The following is a 27,563-nucleotide window of genomic DNA, read 5'->3' on the forward strand; positions in this document are numbered from 1 at the left end:
TATTATATCTCACTCTATACAAAAATCAATTCAAAATGGATTAAAGACGAAGGTAAGACCCACAAGTGTAAAAGTATTAAAAGAGAACATAGGGGGAAAAACTCCATGACATTGTGTTGGGCAATGATTTTTTGGATGTGACTTCAAAAACAGAGGCAACAAGAGCAAAAAAATAGACAAATGGAATTTTATCAAACTAAGAAGCTTCTGCACAGCAAAAGAAAAAATCAGTAGAATAAAAGCAACCTATAGAATGAAAGAAAATATTTGCAAACTATACATCTGATAAGGGATTAATATACAAAATATATAAGGAATTCAAACAACTCAATAGAAAAAAAGTCAAATAACCCAATTAAAAATGGACAATAGGCAGGTATAGACATTTCTCAAAAGAAAACATACAAATAGCCAACAGGTACGTCAAAAAATGTTCAACATCGCTAATCATCAGGGAAATGCAAATCACAACCACAGTGAGCTATCACCTCACTCCTTTTAGAATGGCTATTGTCAAAAAAAAAAAGGTAAGTTTTGGTTAGATTGTTGTGAAAAGGAAACCCTTGTGCACTATTGGTGAGAATGTGAATCAGTGCAGCCATTATGGAGACAGTATGGAGGTTCTTAAACAAATTAAAAATAGAGCTGTAATATGATCCAGTAATTCCACTCCTCAGTATATATCCAAAGAAAACAAAGTGAGTTATGTCAGAGACATATGCACTTCTATGTATATTGCAGCATTATTCACCATAGCCAACATATGGAATCAACCTAAGATCCATCAATGGATAAATGGATAAATAAAATGTGTATAGATACACAATGAAATACTATTTAGCCATAAAAATAAGAAATCTTGTCATTTGCAACAACATAGATGAATCTGGAAGGCATAAGGTTAAGTGAAAGATCCCAGGCACAATATGACAAATACTACATGATCACACTCATGTATGGAATCTAAAAAACTCATCTCAAAAAAGTAGAACTTCGAGTGATGGATACTAGAGGCTGGGGTGGTTGGGATGGGAGTGTTGGGGAAATGTTAGTCAAAGGATATATAATTATAGTTAGATAGAAGGAATAGGTTCGAATGATCTATTGTGCAGCATGATGACTATCATTGATGACAGTATATTGTATTCTTGACAAATGCAGACTGGATGTTAGGTGCTTTCACCACAAAAATGACCACTACGTGAGGTAATGCACTTGTTGATTAGTTAGATTTAACCATTCTACAATTGGTATACACTTCAAAACATCGTGTTGTACATGATAGATACATACAATGTTATCTGTCAATTTAATTTGAAAAAGAATGAGAAAAGATACTTTTCAAAGAGTATTAATAGTCATTTTTCTTAATTCCTGTAGTGTATTTTCAAGATGAATAAGTTTTCTAAAGTAACTGAAGCATATCTCATTAGCCATCAAAATTATTTTTAATGGCAGTTTTTAATGTAGATCTTCAGAAAAAAACACACAATTATTGCCTTTTAAAATAGAATGCATGAAATACAATTAAATCTCTCCTTGACTAGTCATCTCAAAAAATTTTTTTGGAGTATCTTCTGTTTTACTTGTTATGAAAAACACTAAAATCCAGGGAAATAAAAGTTTAAAAATTTATTCTTAGTGCGTTTACAATCTCAATGGGAAGTTAAATGTGTAGAAGGAAAAGTTACAATCTGGCCTCTTAAAGGCTGGACAGAGGTAAACAGATTGTGTTTAAGAGTCCCAGAATTAGTAAAGTTTAGCCTACAAGTTGACATCTGTGGTAGTTATGGAAGGATGGGTTAGGATTTAAGAAGGAGGGATATGGAAGGATGGGTTAGGATTTAAGAAGGAGGGATACAGCATTCTAGAAGAAAAGGAGGGGCATTCCAAATGTTTCCAAGAAAGTGGTAAATTGGGGAAATGGTAAAATGTTCAGTGTGCTTGATCAGTAGCAGCTTGAGAATAGTTCCAGACTTTACAGGAGCATGAAAAAAATTCACTTCGGATCACATTACTTTCTTGCTTACAAACCATTGTTCTGCTATCTGTTACTGAGTAAAAGTCTTAGCTTGTTAAAATGCAAAAAATGTGAGCAAGCCCAGCCAAGATGAGCAAAGCCACATGCTTGACCTGCAGTTAACCACAGATGCATAAGGGAGTAAAACAAAGATCATTCAAACCTGGCCCAGATCAGTTATCTTGGAGACCTATGACCAATAATAAGTGACCATTATTTTAAGCTACTAAGATTTGGGATATTTTGTAACTTAGTAGTATTTCACTGATGAATTGTATTAGTGCTTTTCTATTCTTCTATCCTAAAGTAAAAATGTCTTTGCTACTTATCACATTCAAAGAAATGTCGAGATGTAATAGAAACAAATTTTGCTAGGCAAATAGAACTATGGTATTGCTTTGGGCTGGCATAGAGGCAATTCCATGTAATTCTATTTCTTGTTATAAACTTGGCTCTAAATATACAATGTATACTTCAGTATATGGACAGATGTAGATGTAGATACTGTGTATATGTATGCACTATTTATACCACTCAAAAATTTACCAAAGTCTTCATATCCATAGCATTGATATTTTTTAAAATAACGCTTGTTAGTATGGACAATTTTAGCTATAATTTTCACAAACGTAGAGAGAAGAACATAATAAAAACCTGTGTACTTATCACCAAGCTTTAGTAATTTCTAACATTTTGCATGTGTTGTTGTTTGTAACAGGCTTTTGTTTTGTTTTATTTTTGTTTTTGTTTTCCTTTCTTTTGGCAACATGAGTAGTGTTCAATGCTACTAAGAACAAATTTGCAGATTTTTCCTGCAATGCTTGAAATGATTAACCTCTGTTTGTTGCCAAATAACTCTTGGGTACGTACTGATAGCAAAAGTGATATAAGAATATTCACAGCATAATTAGATTTGAATAGCAAGTATTATTTAAAGGGTGCCTGATATTATTGCTTATAGGCATGTTTTTCTTTCTTGTACTTCTTATTTTTGGTAGCAATCATGTTTTTAATGACTTGAGATAGACTTGTTTTGTGAAACAATAGAAAACCACCATAGGACCTCTTTAGTAAGCTTTTAGAGTGTTGAAGCTACTTGAAATCTTCTTTGGTGGGAGATTATTATTTGCTAAATAATTGTTTGCATAAACTGACTCCTCCAACAGTGTTAGTTAAATGAATCATAACAATTAGTATAAACAGAGAAAAGTGATGATGATCTAGGCAAGTAACTTATAGGTGTTCTATTTGTTGAACAAAAGAATGAATGGAAAATTCGGGCTCTTTTTTTTTTTTTTTTTTTTTTTTGGCTGTATCCAGGATAGAATAAATAAAATGTTTGTTTTCAGCCTGCCTTCACATATACTTCTTGGTAAGAAAGGAAGGATGAAAGGAAATGGTGGATTGAGGGAGGATGAGAGGAAGAAGGAAAAAAGAAAGGAAGTGAGAGAGGCTAATTATCTGGAGGTTTTTTTTTTTAAAGCAGTAATGCCACCAAATTAAAGTAGCTTTTCAATTTAATGCACAATATTTATATTACTATTATATTGGCATTTCAGGGTTCCAACTGTAAAGAGGTTATCTTAGATGCACAGCATATCAAAAAAACCTGTGCTATCATCTCCCAGTGCAGCCTTATCATTGACAGAGGTCAAGAAAGTGAAAGCAAGTGCTGAAGTTAAATATATTAATATACAAAAATGTAGTATTTGTATTAGTCTGTTCTCATGCTGCTAATAAAGACACACCCAGACTGGGTAATTTATAAAGAAAAAGAGGTTTAATGGACTCACAATTCCACATGGCTGAGGAGGCCTCACAATCATGGCAGAAGGCAAAGGAGAAGCAAAGTAACGTCTTACATGGTAGCAGGCAAGAAAGCTTGTGTAGAGGAACTCCCATTTATAAAACCATTAGATGTCGTGAGACTTATTCACCATCACAAGAACAGCATGGGAAAGACCCGCCCCCGTGATTCAATTGCCTGCCACTGGGTCCCTCCTCCCACGACACATGGGAATTATGGGAGCTACAATTCAAGATGAGATTTGGTGGGGGACACAGCCAAACCATATCAGTATGATTACCCCTAAAGACACAGATCGCCAATGAAGTTTAATTCATCTAGAGAAATGCATTGTAGTAGTAGTAAAATTATTTGGTTAACTTTATGTTCCTATATTTTATGCAAATATTAATTTTTTATAATATTTGGGCTGTTATAAAATGTCATTCTAAAGAACATCTCTAATATTTTATGTAATTACTACAAAAATTAAAAATTGTTTTATATTTATAAACTTTGAATTTCAATGGAGGCCATGCTTATTAAAATTCACTTTCTTTTTGGTTACAGCATTAAAGGGGCTTCTAGAATGCTTACATTTTTTCAGTCCACTATCATAAATGAGAGCCTCAAATTGTATGTCATCATTGTGTCATGTAATCATTAAAGAGTTCTACTTATGAGAGCCAATGACAGACATGACCCTTTGTTCTAGTCTGTTCAGGAAAGCGGATCAAACTTCTTCAAATCCTACAGTAAAAGTTTCACTATTGTCAAATATAGCTTAGTCCTAATGAAGTACATTAAATTTACACAAAACTTTCTGTCCTTGTTTCCAGACTTCATCTAAATAGTTTCTCCCACCTCCCTCCCCCAGCGTTGCTCATAATCAGGAAAAATATGGTATCTAGTAGAAACCATGTTGGAAAACACAAATGTGAAAAAGCAATCTATAGGCTGGGCCTGGTGACTCTCGCCTGTAATCCCAGCATTTTTGACGCCGAGGCGGGTGGATCACCTGAGGACAGGAGTTCCAGACCAGCCTGGCCAACATGGTGAAACCAGGTCTCTACTAAAAATGCAAAAATTATCCAGGTGTGGTGGTGGGCGCCTGTAGTCCCAGCTACTCGGAAGGCTGAGGCAGGAGAATTGCTTGAACCCGGGAGACGGAGGTTGCGGTTAGCTGAGATCACGCCACTGCACTCCAGCCTGGGTGACAATCTCAAAAAAAAAAAAAAAAAAAAGCAAACTACCGAAATAGAAAGTATTTGAAGTATGTGACCATTAAAATTAGAAGAGGTAGGTTTGAATTCTGGCTTCTGTCCTCACTGGACATTTGTTTTTGAAGTTTCTATGTCTGTTTCTTTGTAGCAAACTGACAGTCAAATAAAGTAATGTAACTGCACACCCCAAAACATAAGTGTTCATTTTCCCTACCTCACACCCCAAACCACACACCCCAAAACATAAGTGTTAATTTTCCCTATGCATATGCTTACTTGTGATCTTATATTTATGTTCTTGTGTCTTATAAGCCTTAAATTTATGCTGAGAGTTCTAGCTAACAACACATCTACTTAATGTTTTGTCAATGAAATTAAGCAGAGGGTGCTATGTCAATATTTAATGATAAACTGATGTACTACATGGGCTACTTTGTTTTTAATCCTTGGCCAGGGCCATTAAATATTTATTGACACTTAGCAAAAGAAAAATGGTTTTTAGGCTAACTTCTTTTTGTAAATATGTGTTCAGTAATTGCCAACAACTTCCATACTAACTGAAGTATATTAGTATTAGGAAGCTGTTGCTATGAAATAACTGTAATATTTCAAAAACTAAATGTTTTTTATTTCAATAGTTTTTGGGGAACAAGTAGTGTTTGGTTACATGGATATGTTCCTTAGTGGTGATTTCTGAGATTTTGGTGCACCCATCACCCGAGCAGCGTATACTGAACCCAGTGTGTAGTCTTTAATCCCGCACTCCCCTCCCATCCTTCCCCCAACTCCCCAGAGTCCATTATATCATTCTTATGCATTTGTGTCCTCATATGTTAGCTCCCACTTATAAGTGAGAACGTACAATGTTTGGTTTTCTATTACTGAGTTACTTCACTTAGAATAATGGTCTTCAACTCCATCCAGGGTGCTGTGAATGCCATTATTTCATTCCTTTTTATGGCTGAGTAGGTATTTCATTATATATATATATATATATTTATACACCACATTTTCTTTATCCGCTCATTGGTTGATAGGTATGTAGGCTGGTTCTATATTTTTGCAGTTGTGAATTGTGTCATAAGCTAAATGTTTTGAAATACATTGGAATTATTTCTGAAGTTCCGGAATGGCTTTGCTATTCTACATTAGGTGGTTTATTGAATATTTTTAGAGAAGAACCTCTTGATTTTCAGTTGCTTGTGTGGGAAGAAGAGATGGTGGTGGTGGTCATTCTTCATATAGGGATTTAGAAGACGAAAGAGTAGGTTACCCATTCTTTATATGGATTTTCATCAGTCCTTCTCTTTTTGGCCTTGCATCTCTTCCCCCTACCCTATCATACGTGATCTTTCTGGGTACTAAGCCTGTACAAGGTTTCTAAACCCTTCATGGCTTCCTTCATGGCTGTGGTCCACTCTATGACAGCCCAGTCTGCAGTTTCCACCACTATATATCAACAGCTCCATGTTAACAATAGCTTTCTGTCTACCAGAAAATTGAACTTTCCTGACCATTGCTGTTTGAAATATAGGTAATAAAACCACTTTTAATATGTGGTTATCGTAGGGCAGAATTTTTCAACCTCGGAATTATTGAGCACTATTAACATCTAGGGCCAGATAATTCTTGCGTTTGTCTTTCCTGTGCATTGTAAGATCTTTAGCAGCGTCCATTGTCAAGTAACACCCCCTACCAATTGTGACAATCTCAGTTGAGAACCACTGTCATAAAACCATGCCAATGAGTAATCATGCTGGACTGTGTATCATGAACAGGATACTAAGAAATGTAAATATCTTCTGCAGAAGCACAAGTATATATAAACCAACTCAATATAATCTGGAAGGTCATTAAATTACATTATACTATACTTTAGAAATATAATGTCTTTTTGTGATATCCTGAGAGAAGCAGAGAATTTAAAATGTTCTGACTTTCACAGTAACATTGTGCCTTTTTCGTGTTCCAAAATTTTCTTTTGATAAGCATTTCTAAATAACTTGGGATATATCCTTTTTCATTTCTGAAGGCCTTTTATGTGCTAATAAAAAGAAGAAAAAAGATATGCTATGATCACTTTGCATACTTCCTCATTGCTAGAAATGCTTTCCCTCACAGGATACATAATTTCTTGGAATAGACTATTGTTCCTAGAAGATAATTAGTGACTGTTTTTTTGTTTTTTGTTTTTTGCCTGTCAATAGAAGTGAAAACAGTAGTTGGCATGCTCACCTACTTGATTATAGCTATTACATCAATCAGCATCCTTTTCCTATGCTTCATCATCGTTTATCTCAATAATTATATATTGTTTCATTTTTCTCACCATTTTTTCTTTAGCGTTAACTACATACAAATTTATTTAAAATGGCTGAAATTGGTCATTCAATCAGTTGGAATTCATCCTCACAACATTTATGCAAAATCTACTGCAATAATTGTTTTAAAAGTGAAATTTAAAAATATTGAACCACCTTTATTTATTCTACATCTAGTCGTACTCTTTTTTGTTTACCCTCCATGTTTTTCTCCACTCATTTGGTCAGAATCAGGGTTTAGTGGGTGATTAAATGTGTTCTGGGATCCGCCGTGAGTCTTGGTGCATCAAACAGGGCTGAAGACAATGAAAGCTGTGGCATAAAGGACAAATGTAGAAGGTGAAAAACGAATAGAGACCCTGAACCTTAACATTATCTCCATGTTGACCATGGTTTCCTTTGGTATTCTTGAGTAATTCTATGATGAAAATAATGAATAGAGTATTTTCACTGTTTCTTTTACCTTGGAGGTTTATCAAGATATTGGATAGCAACTAAATGTAAATTCCGTAACTCATGTCTTAGGACAGTACTTCATAATAAATATTTTTTAATGAGAAAAAACTAAATTAATCATGATTATATCCAATTTGCCAATTAAATATGTTCCACACATCAGTGAACTAAGGAAGTACTGGAGAACTGTTCTTAGTAACTTGGATAAGCAGGACCCTGATTGTATTAGTCAAAAAATACATTTGGGTGTATACTTTTTATTTATGTGTCATAGTTATACACATTTTGGGGTGTCTGTGATATTTTGATGAATGTAGATAATGTGTAATGATCAAATCACGGTAATGGGGATAGCCCTCATCTCAAATGTTTACCAATTCTTTATGTTGGTGGGAACATTACAATTCTTCTCTTCTAGCTATTATGATATATGCAATAAAGTATTCCTAATTATAATTTTCCTGCTGTACAATAGAGTACTAGAATTTATTCCTTCTATCTAACTATATTTTTGTACATGTTAATCAACTTCTCTTCATCACCTCATCCCCAGCCTCTCATAACAACCATTCTATTCTCTGCCTTCATAAGATTCACTTGTTTTGCTCTCACATATGAGTGAGAAAATGTGATATTTTTCTTTCTGTGCCTGGCTTATTTCACGTAATATAACGACTTTCCATCTATCTTGCTGCAAGTGACAGAATTTCATACTATTTTATTGCTGAATAATATTCCATTGTGTACATATGCCACATTTTCTTTTTTATTATTTTGAGGAAACTCCATAGAGTTTTCCACAATGGCTGTACTACTTTACATTTCCACCAGCAGTGTACAGGCATTCACTTTTCTCTGCAGCCTCTCCAACATTTGTGATTTTTTTGTCTTTTTGATAATAAATAGCATTTCTAGCTGGGCTGAAATTTCTCTTCGTGGTTTTTGTTTGTGTTTTTGTTTTGGGGTTTTTTTTTTTGAGACGGAGTTTTGCTCTTGTTGCCCAGGCTAGAGTGCAATGGCGCGATCTCAGCTCACTGCAACCTCCGCCTTCCAGGTTCAAGCGATTCTCCTGCCTCAGCCTCCCAAGTAGCTGGTATTGCAGCTATTTGTGGTTTTAATTTGCATTTCTTTGATGAAGATTTTTACTATTGAGTTGTTTGAGCTCTTTATCTATTCTACTTACTAATCCCGTGTGTATTAGTTCATTCTTGCATTCATATAAGGAACTACCTGAGACTAGGTGATTTATGAAGAAAAGAGGTTTAATTGACTCACGGGTCTGCAGGCTGTGCAGGAAGCATGGCTGGGGAGGCCTCAGGAAATTTACAATCAGGCAGAAGGTGAAGAAGAAGCAAGCACATCTTCATATGGCAGAGCAGGAGAGAGACAGCGAAGGGGGAAGTGCTCCACACTTTTAAACAACCAGATCTCCTGCGAACTCACTCACTATCATGAGAACAGCAAGAGGGAAGTCCGCCCCCATGATCCAGTCACCTCCCACAAGGCCCCTCCTCAAACATTGAGGATTACAATTCGACATGAGATTGGGATGGGGATGCAGAGCCAAACCATATCACCTTGTCTGATAGATCATTTGCAGATAATTTCTTCCATTTCGTAGGTTGTCTCTGCACTTTGTTAACTGTTTCCTTTGCTGTGCAAAAGCTTTGTAGCCTAATGTAATCTCAATTATCTGTTTTTGCTTTGGTTGCCTGTGCTTTTGAGGTCTTAACCAAAAAATCTTTGCCCAGACCAATGTCCCCTAGCATATCCCCAATGTTTTTGTCCAGTAGTTTTATACTTTCAAGTCTTATATTGAAGTCTTTAATCCATTTTGAGTTTATTTTTGTATATGACAAAAGATGGGTATCTATTTTTCTGAGTATAAATATCCATGTTTCCCACACCATTTATTAAAGAGACTATCCTTTCCCCAGTGTATGTTCCTCGTGCCTTTGTAAAAAATGAGTTGGCTGTGCATGGGTTTGCTTCTGGGCTCTCTATTCTGTTCCGTTGGTGTATGTGTTTGTTTTTGTGCCAGTACCATTCTGTATTGGTTACTGTTGCTTTGTAGTACAATTTGAACTCAAGTAATGTGATGCCTCCAACTTTCTTTCTGATTAGGATTGCTTTGGCTCCTTGGGCTCTATTTCGTTGCATATGAATTTTAGGATTTTTTTTCTACTTCTTTGAAAAATGACATTAGTACTTTCATAGAGATTGCAATGAATCTGTCAATTGCTTTGGGCAGTATGGTCATTTTAATGATATTAATTCTTCCAATGTATAATATGAGTATGGGATGTCTTTTCATTTGTTTACATCCTCTTCAACTTTCTTCATCAGTGTTTTATAGTTTTCCTTGTAGAGATCTTTCATTTCCTTGGTTAGACTTATTCATAGGTATTCTAATTTTTGTGCTATTGTAAAGGGGATTTCTTTCTGAGCTAGTTAATTATTTGTGTATAGAAATGCTACTAATTTTTGTATCTTGATTATTATCCTGCAACTTCGCTGAATTCATTTATCAAATCTAAGAGTTTTTTGGTGGAGTTTTTAGATTTTTCTAAGTATAAGATCATGTCATCAGCAAGTAAGGATAATTTGACTTCTTTCTTTCCAATTTGAATGCCGTTTATTTCTTTCTATTGCCTAATTGTTCTTGCAAAGACTTCCAGTACTATAGTGAATACAAGTGGTAAAAGTGGACATCTTTGTCTTGTTCCAGACCTGAGTGGAAAGGCTTTCGATGTTTCCCTATTCAGTAAGTGAAGGATAGTAGAGATTAGCCAGAGTATATCTCATAATACATGACTATGACATTAGCCTAAAATACGAAACGTTCCAAGACTACTTCCCTTTGGGGGATCACAAGAAGATAAGTCATCAGTCAATGCCTTACATTTTTGAAATATAAATCAACATTGAATAGTAAAATTAGCCTGTATGGACAAAAAGAGGTGACTAAACTGATTTATAAAAACTTGTCTCTGGATAATTAATCCACCCTAAACTTGCTTCTCTTATGTTGTCTCCACATACGGTTAAATGGCACCGCCATTCATGTATTTGCTCAAGCTCATAACTAGGGATCATCCCCCTTAACTCATGGACATTCATTTATAATTCACATCTAGTCAATCAGTAAATTTTGTTAGTTCTACCTACCAAATAGATACTTAAGGGAAAAAAATTCTACCACCAACACTGTGCTGTCGCCTTTCAGTGGACTGCCTCAACATCTTCCTCCCTGCCTTCCTGCCTCCATTCTGCCTCTCTGCCTCCATACCACTTCATTCTCCCAGACTTGAACACCAAAATGCCAGAGTGATACCTCTGGTACAAATGCTACTCGGGGCTCTCTTATTTTTAAAACTCTCCAAAGCATTCCTATTGTGCTTAAAATAAAACCCAAGTCCTTTCCATGCTCTACAAGGCTCTTCCTGCATTGGCCAGTGGCTATCTTTGAATTCATTGTCACTCTTTTTTTTACATCATTATAGATACAATGGCATTCTTTGCCCTCTCTTAAGCATGCCAAGTATACTCCATCTCAGCACCTTTGAACTTGCTCTTCCCTCTGCCTGGCATAAACATCCTCCAGGTATTGATATGACTCACTTCCTCCCTTCTCACAGCTATGTTTCAAATGATCATCAGAGCAAGCTTTCCTGAGTTTTTTCTAAAATAGCACTTACATTAGTTTCTATCTCTTTAGCTGCTTTAATTTTCATAGTACTTATAATCACCTGGTATTATATTGTGTGTGTATCAATTTATATGATTATTTTGCATCTCCTTCTCTGGAATGCAGGATTCATGAAAGCAGAAATTTTGTCTGTCTTGTTCACTATTATAGCCCCTAGTACCTGGTAGAGAGGAAATACTTCAAAAATATTTTTTGAATGAATAAATGAATATTTTTATAGTTTAATTACAAACGACACTTATCAAATTAAATGAACAAAATAGTAAGTATCAAAGCTAGCCAAATGAATTCCTTGGCTTTCCTAAATACATGTATTTTGATAGATATATTATGAGTTACTTCCTTGGAAGTATTTGTTCTGTCTCCTTGGCATGACTCTTAAGTCAAAGTTACCTTGTATATGTTGTTAGTTTAGTCATCAACTGATCTTCCCGCACCTTTCTGTTCAGTTGCTTAGTCACTCCTCACCCTTTGAGGCTCCTGAGGCTCCATGACTCTGTGGTTAGTCACCATAATTATTTGCAGCAGAAAGGAGAAATGTTGCCAACCCCAAAGCATTAGAGATAAGTGAAAAATAGAGCACCCCTTTCACCCCAAGTGGATTCACCTAGTAAATGTTGATGTTTTCTTCTGTCCATTTCCTTCTTCTGCAAGGACCATGAGATTGTGTTTACATTCTACAGCTCTCACAAGATGTATGCTCCAATATTAGAAACTAATGTTTAAACATGCCAGGCCAAAGAAAGCAAAACTGAAATTCCACTCTTGAGTCATTCAGAGGTTGAAGCATTATGGGTGATCCAAGTTCCCCTGACTATCTGTGAACACAGGCAGCTATTTGTCAATTCTTTTAAGTTAAAAAAAAATGCACAAACAACCTATTGTAAAATGGAGTAAGTCAGTGCAATTGCACAAAGCATGTTTTATTGTCAGCTGTATAAATCTGTGAATATCTTTCGTGACCAGTTTTACTTGGTGGATTTAAATGAGGTCACCAAAAAGTTACCTCTGAGTATAGCACTCGCCACAGTGCATCATAAATATGCTCTCATCTATGAACTTCCTTATGAATGACTCTATGTCTTACTCATTCTTTTATCTCTAATTTAGTACTGACTATTTTAGGTCCTTCATAAATGCTTTTGAAATTGGATTATGGAGGTATTTATAATTATCTAGATTATAAGCTCTTTCAGGACTAAATGCTATGTTTTGTTTACATTTGATCCCCTTATAATCCTTGTACATTGCCTTGCATATTTAAAAGTCTTTAAAATATTTTTGTTGAATTGATTTGTTAAGTATAGATCAATCCCCCTGCTATGGAAACTAATGTGGAAAGTGTTAATGATTCTTAAATCAGGGTCTAAACCCCTTTTGATCCTTTGGTTGGATGTCCGGTTCATTATTTCACAAATAGTAATATTTTTCTTGTCAGGCTATATAGGCTGCTAAATGCTATTGTCCCAAACTTTAATGGATATAATTAGAACAGATTTATTTTCCATCTACTATATGCAGGAACTTAATCTGTTTTCCTATTAAATCCTCACGACAATTCATGCAGGAAGACTATGTATGTCACATTCTCCATATAAAAAGACTGAGACTAAGAGATGTTGAGTAATTTATCCAACTTGCCAAACAAATAAGGCAGAATCAGGAACTGTTAGACCTGTTTCCTTGAACACTAACTGTGAAATCTTTCCTACTCTACCAAAATGCTTCTAAGAAACAAAGTGGGCTGGGCCCGGTGGCTCACGCCTGTAATCCCAGCACTTTGGGAGGCCGAGGCGGGCGGATCACGAGGTCAGGAGATCGAGACCAGCTTGGCTAACGCGGTGAAACCCCGTCTTTCCTAAAAATGCAAAAAATTAGCTGGGCGGGGTGGCGGGCGCCTGTAGTCCCAGCTACTGGGGAGGCTGAGGCAGGAGAATGGCGTGAACCCAGGAGGCAGAGCTTGCAGTGAGCGGAGATCGCGCCACTGCAGGAAACAACTTTGAAAGGCGAAAAAACAAGACAGGAGATCAAAACCATCCTGGGCCGGACGGTGAAACTTTCCTACAAAATACATTATGAAAATTATATATGATTTTGAAAGAAACATTTTATGGTAGGATAAGTATAGATATCCAAAATGTATCAAGTATTCCCAATAGCATTTGAGGGATTAGTATGTGAAGGATTAAAATTAAATTTTAAAGGCATGATTGTTCAACAGGGAAAGGTACATGTATTATAGACACCTCACATTTCTCTCCACGTTAAGACCTTTAGAAGGACTCAAGAATCTTGGCCTCTTTACCTTGGTGTTGTCATTTTTGTTTTAGGAAGATAGTGTTTTACTTTTTACCATTCCATAGCTCAAGTGTAAAAGGGATGGGGAAAAGGGGGAGAGGCTGTATCCCTTTATGAATACTCAGGAAAACTTAATATACATAGGGAATCAATCCTGTACACATCTTCATGTATACTGACTTCTAGATGTTTCTCTAACTGGTAGCTAGTAAGAAAAATTAGTGTCCTTAAAATTTTCCTTCTATTATGCAGAATAGTTTTGTCAACTGAGACATTAATAACTCTGTAAGAGAGGTCTGTTATTATTGTAAATGACTATAAAGCTTTACCGTTGTTAATAGGATGTTCTGAAGAATAAAATGAGGTCTTGAAGATACTTTTGTTGGTGAATACAAAGCTATGTTTAATGCAAAATTAGAGAAAAATACTATAATTGCTGTGGGTTTTTGTAGACAAAATATGATTAGGATTTAAAATTATCCTGTGCTTCATATCATTACTGTTACACTTTGTTTAGTTTTCAAAGTGATTTCCATTTGTGAATGAGTGTGCATATGTGTGTATAGGTGTTTTCGAGGAAGAGAGAAATATCTCCATAACACAAGTTGTTTTCTTAACTATAAAAAGCCGGTTGGCTTAGCCATGGTCTAATGCTAAGAATGTTTCTTTTAAAATTGTAATTTGTTTGAATTTCCTTCTAGTTTCACCTTTGCCAATGCAGAAAATAAAGAGAGATTTTGCGGTTGTGTGTATGTTCATCTTGATTGGTCATTACCATAGCTGCATTTGTTTTCCAGTTCTGTCTTCTGTCAGTTCAATCCAACTAATATTTGTGAAATACCATAATGTGCCAGAAACATTCAAATAATGGAAAATTCAGCTCATGTTCTTCCTTTGTGACAGCAAAATTGGTCACCCTCAAGTGACTGTAGAACTGAGCTACATCTTAGCTTTAGCAATCACCTCCTTTTCACAATCATTTTGCCAGTGTGTCAAATCAGTAGCTCAGCTGTTGTGGTCTCTGCAAGCTTCCCTTCACTTCTATCAAAGACAGGCAAATCACATGAGAAATGTATCCAACTGATACCCTTCATAATACCAAAACATGACACTTACAGATGATGACAGATTGCACTGAAAGAGCTCTCTGCTCTAGGTTATGATTATTTAGTTGCGTGTTTCCACTCTTCTAACAGATTGCACACACCTTGAGGGGAGACTGCACAGACCCATGCAATATTTGCTTGACAGAATTTTCCAAGGAGCACATAACAAAGAATGGGGAGGAAAAGATCTAGGAAGGATTCTAGTGTGAATTTGCTCTGTTATTTTTGGCAAGCCTTTTGATCTTTTTGTACCTCAGATCTTTGATCTCTAAAATAATAGAGTCGAATCAGTCCATTTTTTTAAAAAAAGTTATTAATTTTTTTATTAAGTTAAAATTTATTTTTAAATTTTTATTAAAATTTTTTAACTACAAAGCACTGTAAGGTATAAGGACAGAAACTAAAGATATTCCAAACCCTCTATCATAATATCTGGCACATTATTATGTTTAATATATATCAATTGAATTGAATTGGATTTGTTTGGTCAACATCTTGGGTGAAATACTGATGTATAAGGTAAAATAAAAGCAGAGCTAATTTTGTCAAAGAGGAGTGGGTGGCACAACAAGGCAGGGAAGTGAGCCCAGTGGGCACCCCCAAACTCCACCTACTCATAGGGGCATGGTGAAAATCATACCATGTTAGAGAACACCGTTTCCAAATCAAAGAACTTAAGCTTCAAATTCTATAATCATGACTGATTTTTAAAAATTCTTTACTGGCAGGCCGGGGGCTCACCTTGTAACCACACTTTGGGAGCCAGGCGCGGATCACGAGGCGAGATCGAGACCACGGTGAAACCTCTCTACTAAAAAAAACAAAAATTACCGGGCTGGTGGCGGGCCTGTATCCCACACAGAGGCTGAGGCGGGAGAAGGCTGGAGGGCGGACTTGCATGACCGAGATTGCCACTGCACTCACCTGGCACAGAGGGACCCCGAATTCCTTTACTAACATCTAGTTTGCCACATGAAAGTAATATGAAAGATGTTAAGGATGTTGTAACATTATGCCATCAAGTGGGTGGTGGGTTATGATGGAGAACCACAAAACCGTTTTGTATTTCTGAACAAATGTACTGCATGTGGGTTTTATTATCTGTCTCTATAGATCTTTATTTTTTGCCTTACTGCAAACTAATGTGGTATGCGTTTGAACAGGGAACAGTTCTCTCAGGTGCTTTCTGTAAAAAACTGTCAAGTTGTCTACTTGTAACTACATAATCGCAAGATTATAGAAACTGACATAATTTACTGAATACAACACTGACTTAGATACCATAGTTGCTTTTGAAAGTCACTGAAACCATTTGATAACCAGAGTCTAAAAAATGTAGATTTCCAACCTATTAGTGGCAAACTATTTTGCCAATATTTAGTGAATAAGCTGATTATTTAGGCAGTAGAAAAATAAAATCCATTAAGATCACTTTAGGCAGGAAATAAGAGTATTAAAGATTAATCAGAGTGATGTCATATCTTTGAGAAGAATTTCAAAGCGATTGATCTCATCCTATTACCCAAACTTTCCTTTGCCGTTTATTTCTGTCCTCTTGTTAAATAGTAATAAAGATGAATGGATAATTATTCCATTAGCTATGAACAAAAGCTATCAATCATATATGAAATTGTTCTTCCAAACTAAAACTCAAAAATCATTCCTTTTATTCTCTGACTCGGGGTATGTCATTCCTTTGTACTTAATGTGTTTTCCTTTAAAAAGAAGAGGAGGCAAGCTGCTAAAGCTTGAATTCTTGAACCCTCTGGTGATAAGCATATGTGGCCAACTCCTGGCAATTCTGCCTAGATTAGCCTTCCAGTTATCAACCAAGCTGGCATGTCCTCTTGGCAAGGAAGAAAGAAAGCCCTCAAAGCAAAAACATTTAGTTTAGCAATCCTTAATTGATAATTTATATACTTGATACAGAGTAGAAATTTCAGTGACAGGTTTCAAGGGACCTAGGCAATTTGATGAGAGAGGGCAGGGCAGAGTGAGGAGGCTAAATGAAGGAGAACTGACTAACTAAAGTCCAGATATAGTCTAGTTTGGCTAGGAATGAAGTATGCAATGGAAAACCTATCTTCAAGATTTCTAATGGCAAACTGTTAGATCTGTGGGCTGATAATTGCAGTTGATGAGAGCACAGAGCAGAAATGTGTAGAAGCTTAAAATCGAAGAGAGTATATCATGCAAATTAGCCATAAACACTATAAAATATAATGGATAATAGTAAGAAAGAGTTTAGACTAAATGGAAAATATCATTTAAAATATTCCCTTGGTGTGAGTGTGCATGCTTGTACTAATTTAATGCCACATCTACCTCACTTAGATTATGTATGTAGGAAATACTTAATGTAATACCTAAATGGCAGGTTTTGAAATGATGTGATCTAGGATACGGAAACTAGGAATGGAATTAAGAATAATGAGACAACTTTATGCCAAAAAAAATCATTGTAATACATGCCACATATATCACGTGTAGCTTTAATTAACACAGAAAAAAATGTAGGACATCCCATTAAAAGTAAAACAAAGAACAAATTGAAAATGCTTTCTGAAGCACAGTTACATGTTCACAAGGACTGACCAATCCTGAAGGGCTAATTCATTAGTGTCATGTGACTGTCAATCTGGAAGTGTTATATTTTACTCATGTACAATCTAATAGCTTTTCAGCTTGCCTGAAGGTGTTACCTGCAGTATGTTCATCGTTACTTGGTAGAGCGCTTTAACACTACTTTGAAAATGAAAAATATTTGGGAAAATAGACTGTATTCTGTCTTTCAATTTTATGCAGCATAACTGTAAGTCTCTGTATTATTATTATTGTTGTTGTTTTTCAGCCCCTCTGACTGATAAGCCACCCAAGCTTTTGTATCCTATGGAAAGTAAACTGACAATTCAGGAGACCCAGCTGGGTGAGTAATTCCTTAATTCTAGTTAATATGCTGCTCTCATTACACTGTGACAGTTAATAAGCCTAGATTGTAACCCGATGTAATACTCACAGCTAAATCCGTGTGTATTCATAGGGAACAGAATTAGAAAATGCTAGCATACCTAGCCATTTCATTCCTTAGAGTGTGTGCCTTAGGACCCAGTTGGACATATGGATGTAAAACTTCACATGCGATTTAGATGGTTATTGGAAAATGAGATAGGCTGATGATTTTAGTGATGGTATTACAGTGCTATCTTATACAAGGTTTGAATTGGTTTTCAAACAGGCACTATGGAACAATTTGATTTATAATATCTATTAATAGGTTAAGATGCAATTTCTGAAATTTAGGGGAAAGGGTTCAAATTTATTAAAATAAATGTCACCATTATGGTTAAAAAACATTTTAAGTGTAATCAAATATAATATAAATTTTGCTAGTTATATTTTGGATAATATATTAATAAAATATGACCAAGTGACTTTTGGTTAAGGGATTAGCAGATTTGGGACATACGGCTATAGGCAAAATATGTTTTGGAAAAATATACAATTATATACAAATCAGAATTCTGACTTATCTTAGAGAGGTTCATCTAGAAATTTTGAGTTTGATTTAGCTATATTCAGTTATACCAAATTATGAAAAATTTCCCTCTTAATTATAAATATATACATAGCAATTCTGTTATATTCTCTTAGGTCTTATTTTATTTGAAATGTAGTATGCATGCATATGCCATAAACTTTGGCAGAAAAGTTTTTGTTTGCAGTGGTGCATTATAAAAGGTTATCAAAAATATAAATTTAAATGAATATCCATGTTTGTTAAGGAATTTCTTCTTAATCATACAAGAGTGAAAATGCATTTACTGTATATAAGTAAAAAGAATCAGTATACCGTCCCTTAAGTTATTAATGTTATTCTTATTCCTGGAGTGAGAATTTGCATCAAAATTGTAAATTCATTTTCCAAATGAAGATTACAGATATGATAATCTTTACTAATAACATACCCAAAGTTATAGTACACAAAGATATGATGATGGTTTTAGCACCTATAAAATTATTGTGGTCAATGGCTTTCTAGCACTTGAAATGCTTATATTTGCTAACCTTAAAGGATGAACATGCAGGATTTATACAAGTCAGGGTGTTAATATCTTTCTTTGATTCGAGCCTTTTGAATTAATATCATATAAATGCAAGTAGTATTATAATTGCTGTTACTTTGAGATGGAAGGTTACAAATAGCATTAAAACAATGCCACATATGAAGCAAGTAGATGTACTCAAATTTTATCATGCACTTTATGCATGCCATGGCATCCTTAATTACACTAGAACTTATTGCTACATTATGAATACATTTTTATTTATAAATTCTCATGAGTAGCCATGCTCATACTGATCTTTCAATAATTCATAGGAAGATGTATTTCTAAGGAGTTATATAAAACTATAAACATTTTGGGCCAAGAATGAAGGGTTTTATGGTACCAGTTACTATAATGAACACAGTAAAAATAAAATTAATTGTATGCCTTTGCTTGACAATATAATGAAAAGAATTTTGTGGTTGGTTGTTGTCCACTGGGTTTCTTTTTATTGTCCTTGAATTTGTAATAAGTCAGATTGTTCTCTACCTCTTACTACACTGTTTTACAAAATAGAATAATTGGTAAAGCTGTATTTAAAGCTTTACCTTCTCTTGAACAAAGTCACAAAGACTAACCACAGCAAATTAAAAATATGGACATTTCTTATGCAAATTGGAAGTGACTGTACATTCATTTGAAGAAATATGGGCATGTCTGTTACTAAAATGCTTCAAAAAATACTCTTAAATCCTTTATTGTCACTCAAAAAGGAGTGTGAGGTCTCTTTAACCACTGACCAAACTAGTGGATTATTTTAAGCAACTTTTATTTTGTTGTGTTTTATGATTTTGGTTCATAGTGTACAGATAAATCATTTACTAGTTAGAGAAATTCAACTTTAATCTTTGGATTTGTGAGCAACAGTTGATTTGAAGTAACTGCCTTAATAGTATTGTTGCTACTTTGCTAGTATTGCTAGTAAGTAGGTGAATCAAAAAGGGTAAGTGAAAATAGGAAAGAATATTAAAGACAAAAAAGGCTTGAGATGAGGTGTCTAAAATGTACATTTTTTCCAGAATATGTATTTTGACTTTTCATTTTCTTAAGGATTTAATTTTTGCCCTTTCCATATTTGACAAAACTACCTATTCAACAGGTTCATAATATGATATAAATCCTAAGAGGGACTGAGTGAGGAGTCACGGGTTGGGAGTAAAGAGGGTGGCCTGCGCCCATGACGGGGAACTTATAACCTACTCTGTTGAAAACCTTCAACAGAATTTTACTGTCCAAGTATTCAGAGGTTTGCCTCTACTTGTTCCCAAATTGAGAGCTGACCTCAGAGGATAACCAAACTCTTGTAAGAGTTACATTATAAGAAAAATCATCAGGAATTACACAAAGCTAAGCTTGTACATGTCTGGTGACCTAACTTGAGCATCCTAGTTAAGTTACACACATATCCAATCAACCCTAGTAACTGTGTGTCCATAAATTCTGTAGTTTGCTCACATATATATATGTAATTCATTAATAATGAACTTTGATATAATCATGAAGTGCACGGATTTGCTCTTCATCTTCAAATTCATTTTCTCTGCCGTTTGCTAGCCGTGCCTACCTTTCCCATTTTCTATATTTGTATATTTTCTTGTGTCCTGTTCTTCTAATTTCTTCATCTTTTCAAACTGGAAAGGACTTGATAGTGGTCATTTAAATTCTTTTATTGTAGAAAGAAAGCAAAAAGCACTAAAAGCAAAGTACTTAGGAAAAAATCATACAATGGAAACTAAATTCATATAAAATACGTAAATTGTCGGCTTTGAATTTGAATCAATACGTGGTCACAACCTGGCATTTCCATTTTAAGTGGCAACTGTATGTTATTTCTAAATGTACAAAAAAGAACATTGTCCATTTACATAACTTTCAGGCATCAGCAAATATACGAATAGCACTTTTTTGGGCAAAAGGCCCAGAAATTTCACTGTACAGTTCTGAAAGTCAATCTGGGAGGTGAGCCTGAGTATTTTTTCAGGCTACTATAGTCAAGAGAATCAAAAGACAGACACAATTGTCTTGCTAAACCTGAGCCCTGAGGATGTCATTCAGAGATGTGGCCTGCCTATTACAGCCAGGAGCCCACTTTCAGAACCTTCCAGGACAGAGAGCATATTCTATCGCTACCAGACTTTCAAAGAGTAGAAATCCACCCTACCCTTGACCTAATGGTACAAATTATATTTTACAACTCAGAATTCACAGAAAATTATAATTAATTACTTATCTAGATATGTGTATCACTTTATTTAAATGTCAGTGTTGGCTTTAAAATAATTATAAAGGTTAATGGTAGAAATTTTGGGGAAATAGAGAAAAGAATCTTTTTCTTACACTCTACATTATAAACATACTCTGCTCCTATTAAATATTCTCACAAAATATCCTTTTAATGGCCGATGTGAATGTCATATAATTTCATATATATTGCTGGAAATTTGAATTCTTCACATTTTTGTTATTATAAATAATGTGATGGTCTTTACCTATACATTTTCCCTCTGACTTTATAATTATCTCAACAGAACAAATTCCTAAAAGTAAAAATACTGGATAAAAAGAAATAATTTTATTAAAGGTTCTTAGTACATATTTTCAGAATTCTTACCAGAGAAGTTGTATAAACTCCCGCCAGAAGTATGTAATAAGGATAAATACTACTTAATCTTTAACAAAATTAATAAAAGAATATATCTTTATTATATAAAACTCTTAAAAGATCTCTTTTTTTGATATTGAAATCACTTCTCTCTCCTCTCTTTTACCTCTTTTTCTCCCTTCACTCATTAAGTACAAGTGGCTGCTCTTTGAGTTTATCCATATTTGAAAGATCTAGCCCATTTAGGTAAATGTCTACCCTTGAGAAAATACACAAACCTATTCGAATGTCTATAATCTCTATCCATTTTCTTCTCTTGCTCATCCTAATGCTCAACAAGGACCTTCCTCCAGATTCTATGTTTCTTAATAAAGTACCCAGTAATTTTGTGAGGTACTCTGGGCACATGGAATGTCAATAAATACTAATTGACAATAAGTTGTTCACAGCACAAAGGACACACATCTCTAAATTTTCTGCAAGAGAATATAATGTGTAGACCGAACCGTGTAAGCTGCCCAACCGTGCTCTTTTTTTTTCTTTACTAATTTATTCTCGTTGTCAAGCTTGTTAAAAAGCAAGCACTTTTTGTATCTGAGTGGGTAATAAGGATTCACCAGATGTTCACATCTGGAGGAAAATGGTTGAGGACATAAAGAAACTTCAAATTTTTAAACATAGACCTTAGTAAAAGGATACACATTTTATCCAATATATGCAATTTTATCCAGTTTAACTATAGGCTACTTAACATAAAATGTCACACTAGAAATTAATTAGCACTCCTTGGCCTGTTCCACCATACTGTAGTTGCAGAATTTTAGATTTGGAATAGACCAAAGGAAAATGTCCATACATTTTATTATAGATCATGATTGACCACACCTTTTCTGAATAGTTACTACTCTGTATTAGTAAACTTGGGAAATCTTTTTGTTTCCTCCCTAGGGTGAGAAAATACTTAATATAAATATCCTAGAAACAACATTATTTAGGTGTTGAATTTGATACCCAATTCTGAAGGTGTCATGTAATACTGTTGATTCTAAAAATTATTGTTTTGCTGCGTTGTACAAGTGATGTAAATATGACAGTTCCCAGAGATAGGAAAGTCAGTATCGGCCAGATTTTCTCATCTACATTTACGCTACTGGTTGTCATTAGCAAATGTAAGGCCATTGATTTGATTTTACTGGATCATAGAGCATAGACAAGACATATTTTCACCAACAAACTCAAATTAAAAAACCATAAAACTTCCCTTTCTACTAGGAGAAAAACAATAATATCCCAAATCCAAGCTTTTTACAGAAAATGTGGTTCTTTTTGCCACTTAAGAAAGACATACCAATCAGCACATTTCTAGTGCCTGAAATAAACCCGTTAGACATAAATTAAAGCTTTTGGACAAATAGACATCATAATTAAACCATGGAAAGATAAATACAGACTGGTATTATAATTATTTAAACTATGGCATTCAATTCTACTCAATCCAAATTTATCATCCCAGGGTAAATGAAAGTGGTAACTCTTAACAGCTCTCTTTAGTCTATCTTACTTTTGAAACCAAAAAGCACCCTAAAAATTGTGACTGACCTAAAAAGGAATACTTGTCATACCAGTATTTCAGTTATTATCGTGTATCATTAAACAGATGATAAATCAGTAAATGGAAACTAGTATTTGTATTTTGAGGTCATTGTATGACCTAACTTACATGATTCTCTCAGATTCTCAAATTCAGTCACTTTTTGGTGACAGAGGGGAGAAATAGGTTTGGAAAAAAATACAACTTTGCATGTTTGCTTTAAAAACTGCTATCTAAGTAGAAGTTGAAATTCCTTGTTATGTTTTAAGTGGTCAGGGCCAGTCACGGTCGCTCACTTCTGGTATCCCAGCACTTTGGGAGGCTGAGGCAGGCAAATCCCTTGAGCTCAGGAGTTTGAGATCAGTCTGGTCAATATAGTGAGACCTCATCTCTACAAATATACAAAAATTAGCTTGGTGTGTTGGCATGCGCCTGTAGTCCTAGGTACTTGGGAGGCTGAGGTAGGAGGATCACTTGGGCCGGGGTGATTGAAGCTGCAGTGAGCCATGATTGTGCCACTGCGCTCCAGCCTCGGTGACAGATCGAGACTTTGTCTCCAAAAATAAAAAAAAGTTTTAAGTGGTCAAGCCCTAGTTCGAGGACAGGTTTGCAATCCCATAAAAAAGATGGACGTGAAGGTAAGAACAGTTTCTGTGGGCCAGTGATATCCAAAAGTTTGGAAGTCAGTTAAAGCACGTTTTAAAAAAACTTTTATTTTAGGTTCAGGGGCACATTTGTAGGTTTGTTATATAAGTAAAACTTGTGTCACAGGAGTTTGTTGTGTAGATTATTTTGTGACCCAGCTACTAGTACCCAATAGTTATTTTTTCTTCTCCTCTCTCTCCTCCCACCTTCCACCCTCAGGTAGGCCCCAGTGTCTGTTGTTCCTCTCTTTGTGTCCATATGTTCTCATCATTTAGTTCCCACTTATACGTGAGAACATGCAGTATTTGGTTTTCTGTTCCTGCATTAGTTTGCTAAGATAATGGACTCCAGCTCCATCCATGTTCCTGCAAAGGACATGATCTCATTCTTTTTATGGCTGCATAGCATTCTGTAGTGTATATGTACCACTTTTTTAAAAATCTAATCTGCTATTGATGGACATTTAGACTGATTCTATGTCTTTGTTCTTGTGAACAGTGCTGCAATGAATATACACATTCACGTGCCTTTATGATAGAAGGATTTATATTCCTTTGGGTATATATCCAGTAATGGGATTGCTGGGTCAAATGGTAGTTCTGTTTTTAGCTCTTTGTAAACAGACAACCTACAGAATGGGAGAAAGTATTTGCAAACTGTGTATCTGACAAAGATCTCATATCCAGCATCTATAAGGAATTTAAACAAATTTACAATGAAGCACTTGTTAAAGTCTTTAAAAACTGGGACAGAGACAAGTGAGTTTTCTTGTTCACTTACTTTCCAAAAGGGCCAGAAGGGAAAGAAGAAAAAGGAAAAGGCCCAAGAAAGAGTGCTGTCACAGAGCAATGCAGAGAGTCCACTTAAGCTTCCAACTCCTGGTCTAGTCCCCACGCTGGGCACTGACACATATTATGCAGATTTCTCTTTTGCTACAGCACTAAGAGTACTATTTTATTTGTTATCAGTCAGTTAAGAAGCTATATAGGTATAAATCTTCGCAATTCTAAATGAAGAACTTTAGAAGGTGGAGGGGGTCTGGAAGTTATCAGGTCAAACCTTTTTTTTTCTTTTTTTGAGACAGAGTCTTGCTCTGTCTGCCCAGGCTGGAGTAAAATGGCGCCATCTTGGCTCACTGCAGCCTCCGCCTCCTGGGTTCAAGGGATTCTCCTGCCTCAGCCTCCCGAGTAGCTGGGATTACAGGCATCCGCCACCATGCCCAGCTAAATTTTGTATTTTTAGTAGAGATGGGGTTTCACCATGTTGGCCAGGCTGGTCTTGAACTCCTGATCTCGTGATCTACCCGCCTTGGCCTCCCAAAGTGCTGGGATTACAGGTGTGAGCCACCGCACCCGGTTTAACCTTTTTCATTTATTGATGAGAAAATGGAGACTCAAAATGGCTACATGTTTTTTATATAAAAAATTTACAAAAGCTTGTTATTGCCATTATCCTCATCCTCGCGATCATCATATTATCATTTTTAGTGTTTTTGTTGTTATAATTAAGAGGCAGTGTACAGTAGTGGCTCCCAGTTGAAATCTCACACAGGCCCATGTGACAATTTAGCTCCACCATTTACTTCTAGTGTGACCTTCAACAACTAGCTTTCAGTTTCCTAATCAATAAAAAAGGTACCAAGATAGTACTGCCTGTATGGAGGTAATACGAGTATTTGATCAGATAATGCATGTAAAAATTAATACATTACTTGGCATATATTAAGTAGGCAATACATGTTTGCTGTTAGTATTTGAGACATTTGAATGCTATAAAAAAGTACTGTATATAGAAGATTCTTGAAATGCATTTTGAACGTCAGTACTTATTTGATCATGCTTATGTTCTTACTACAGTATCATACTATGGCAGCAGATACGGGACAGGATAAATAAGATTTTAGAAAATGTATTTCCATCTCCCCTTTAAGGATTCAATATGCATACTAAATTTTTGTAATTCAATGAAACTTTATAATTATAGAAATTATTGATTTTAGACTACTTAATTCATGAAGTCTAGCCAAATGCATATAGTAAGTACATAGTTATAACAGAAGAAAATTATCTCTATTCTTATTTAAAGAAAATGATAATTTAAAAGACACTATGCCACATGAATTTATAAATGACCATGAAGACAAAAATAAGAGTAAAAAAAGTTCTCTTTTGCAAACAGAGGAAATTCAGGTATAATATTTTTAAAAACAAGAGACCTGGAAAATAATTTTACACCATTATGCCTGTCAAGTTCTTCATGAAGGTTTTGATGATAGTCATATCATTTTATACAAAAAACTGCTGCTTTTCCCCGACAAACACTGTTATCACACAGCTTTCTAAGTCATTCTTAATGATTGGAGTTTACTAGCATATAAAAATACAGTGAGTATCCTATGTTAACAAGAACTACTCCTGAATTTGCAAAGTAAATGCCAATTTATCAGAAATAAACCTATCAAAGAACATTATGTTGTAGGATATTGAAAGAGGTTTTGGAATAACAGTATGCACTACATGACTGATGTCCATTAAAATAGAAACTATAAAAAGACCCACATCATTTAAAGTTTGAATATAAAGAGATATGTTCATCCATAAATTTCCTCTCAAATTTTGGCTAAATAACTAAGGATTTCTAAATTATATGCAGACTCTTCATGAAAAATAACTAGTGCTTCAATAAGATTATGAAAATAGGTTACCAGTATTTTATACTTTCATGTTAAAACACTTAGCATTCCTGTCAAACCTTACTTTCCCAACTTAGTGTATTCCCACAGATTTGTGGGTAAATTGAATCATCATAATTTCAGAGAAGTGTTCCCTTCATTTCTGATTGATTTTCAATTAGCAGTGGCTTAACATGTCAGGTTTAAGAGGCTCTGTCCCCCATTCTCTTTTAAGCAGCTAATGATCAATGAAAGATGTATATGCACAAAGGAAATATGCTATTTAAAGAAACTCTGTGGTGAATAATTTTATATAAGAACCCTTTTGTAATTGAATGATCACGCCCATAAGTTTTCCCTGTGGTAATGCAGATTTTTACATTTTCGTAAGATGAGGTTCATCGATATGAAACTGCAAGTTGCATCTCTAACTGACCCAGAAAAAGGTTCATCCACCCATTACATGTGTGACTTCCCGTTGTTTATTAATGGAAACAAATGTCCTCATTGTGACTTTCTGCCTCCTGTGAGGAAATATTACATTTTACTCACCAGCTTCAGAATCAACAGTATTTGGTTTTAATCTAATTCTTTGAAAATATATTTTGTAGGGTAGAATAGTTAAGTAACCAGAATATCTCATGTCCAATTATGACAAAATAGTTTATTTTCATAAGGGATATGCTTTGAACACCATCCTACTACCTTATCTGCCTTGGTTTTGTTGAAATATACCCTAAGAGGATAACTGCCCATGGTGTCACTTGTTTTTCTATAACTGTGATGAGAGTTCTTATTTCCAGGTTTAAAAGGAACATCTTGTATTTTGATTCTTCTAAAATTTGTATGACTTTCATTATATCATTCTGGCAATCACTTCTTTTTATCTTAATGTATTCATATATGTTTAATAATTTCTTTCTTTTAAATATAAAAGTATATACAATGCCACTTGATTTGCAGCTTTATGAATGAAGCTATTACCAAAATGTACTTAAACATACACTCTAAAACATGCCAGATATTTAC

The 27,563-nt window shown here is 34.9% G+C and overlaps 1 protein-coding gene across 1 annotated transcript in view; it reads left to right on the top strand.

Moving 5' to 3' along the window:
* Positions 1 to 27,563, top strand: part of IL1RAPL1 (interleukin 1 receptor accessory protein like 1) — a 638,631-nt gene that overhangs the window by 345,765 nt on the left and 265,303 nt on the right. The window contains exon 5 of the mRNA XM_032756165.2: positions 17,771 to 17,845. Within this exon, the coding sequence (XP_032612056.1) occupies positions 17,771 to 17,845 (75 nt within the window). The remainder of the gene's footprint in view (positions 1 to 17,770; positions 17,846 to 27,563) is intronic.

The sequence above is a fragment of the Hylobates moloch genome, unplaced genomic scaffold (assembly GCF_009828535.3).
Source record: "Hylobates moloch isolate HMO894 unplaced genomic scaffold, HMol_V3 SCAFFOLD_7, whole genome shotgun sequence".
Lineage (NCBI taxonomy): Eukaryota > Metazoa > Chordata > Mammalia > Primates > Hylobatidae > Hylobates > Hylobates moloch.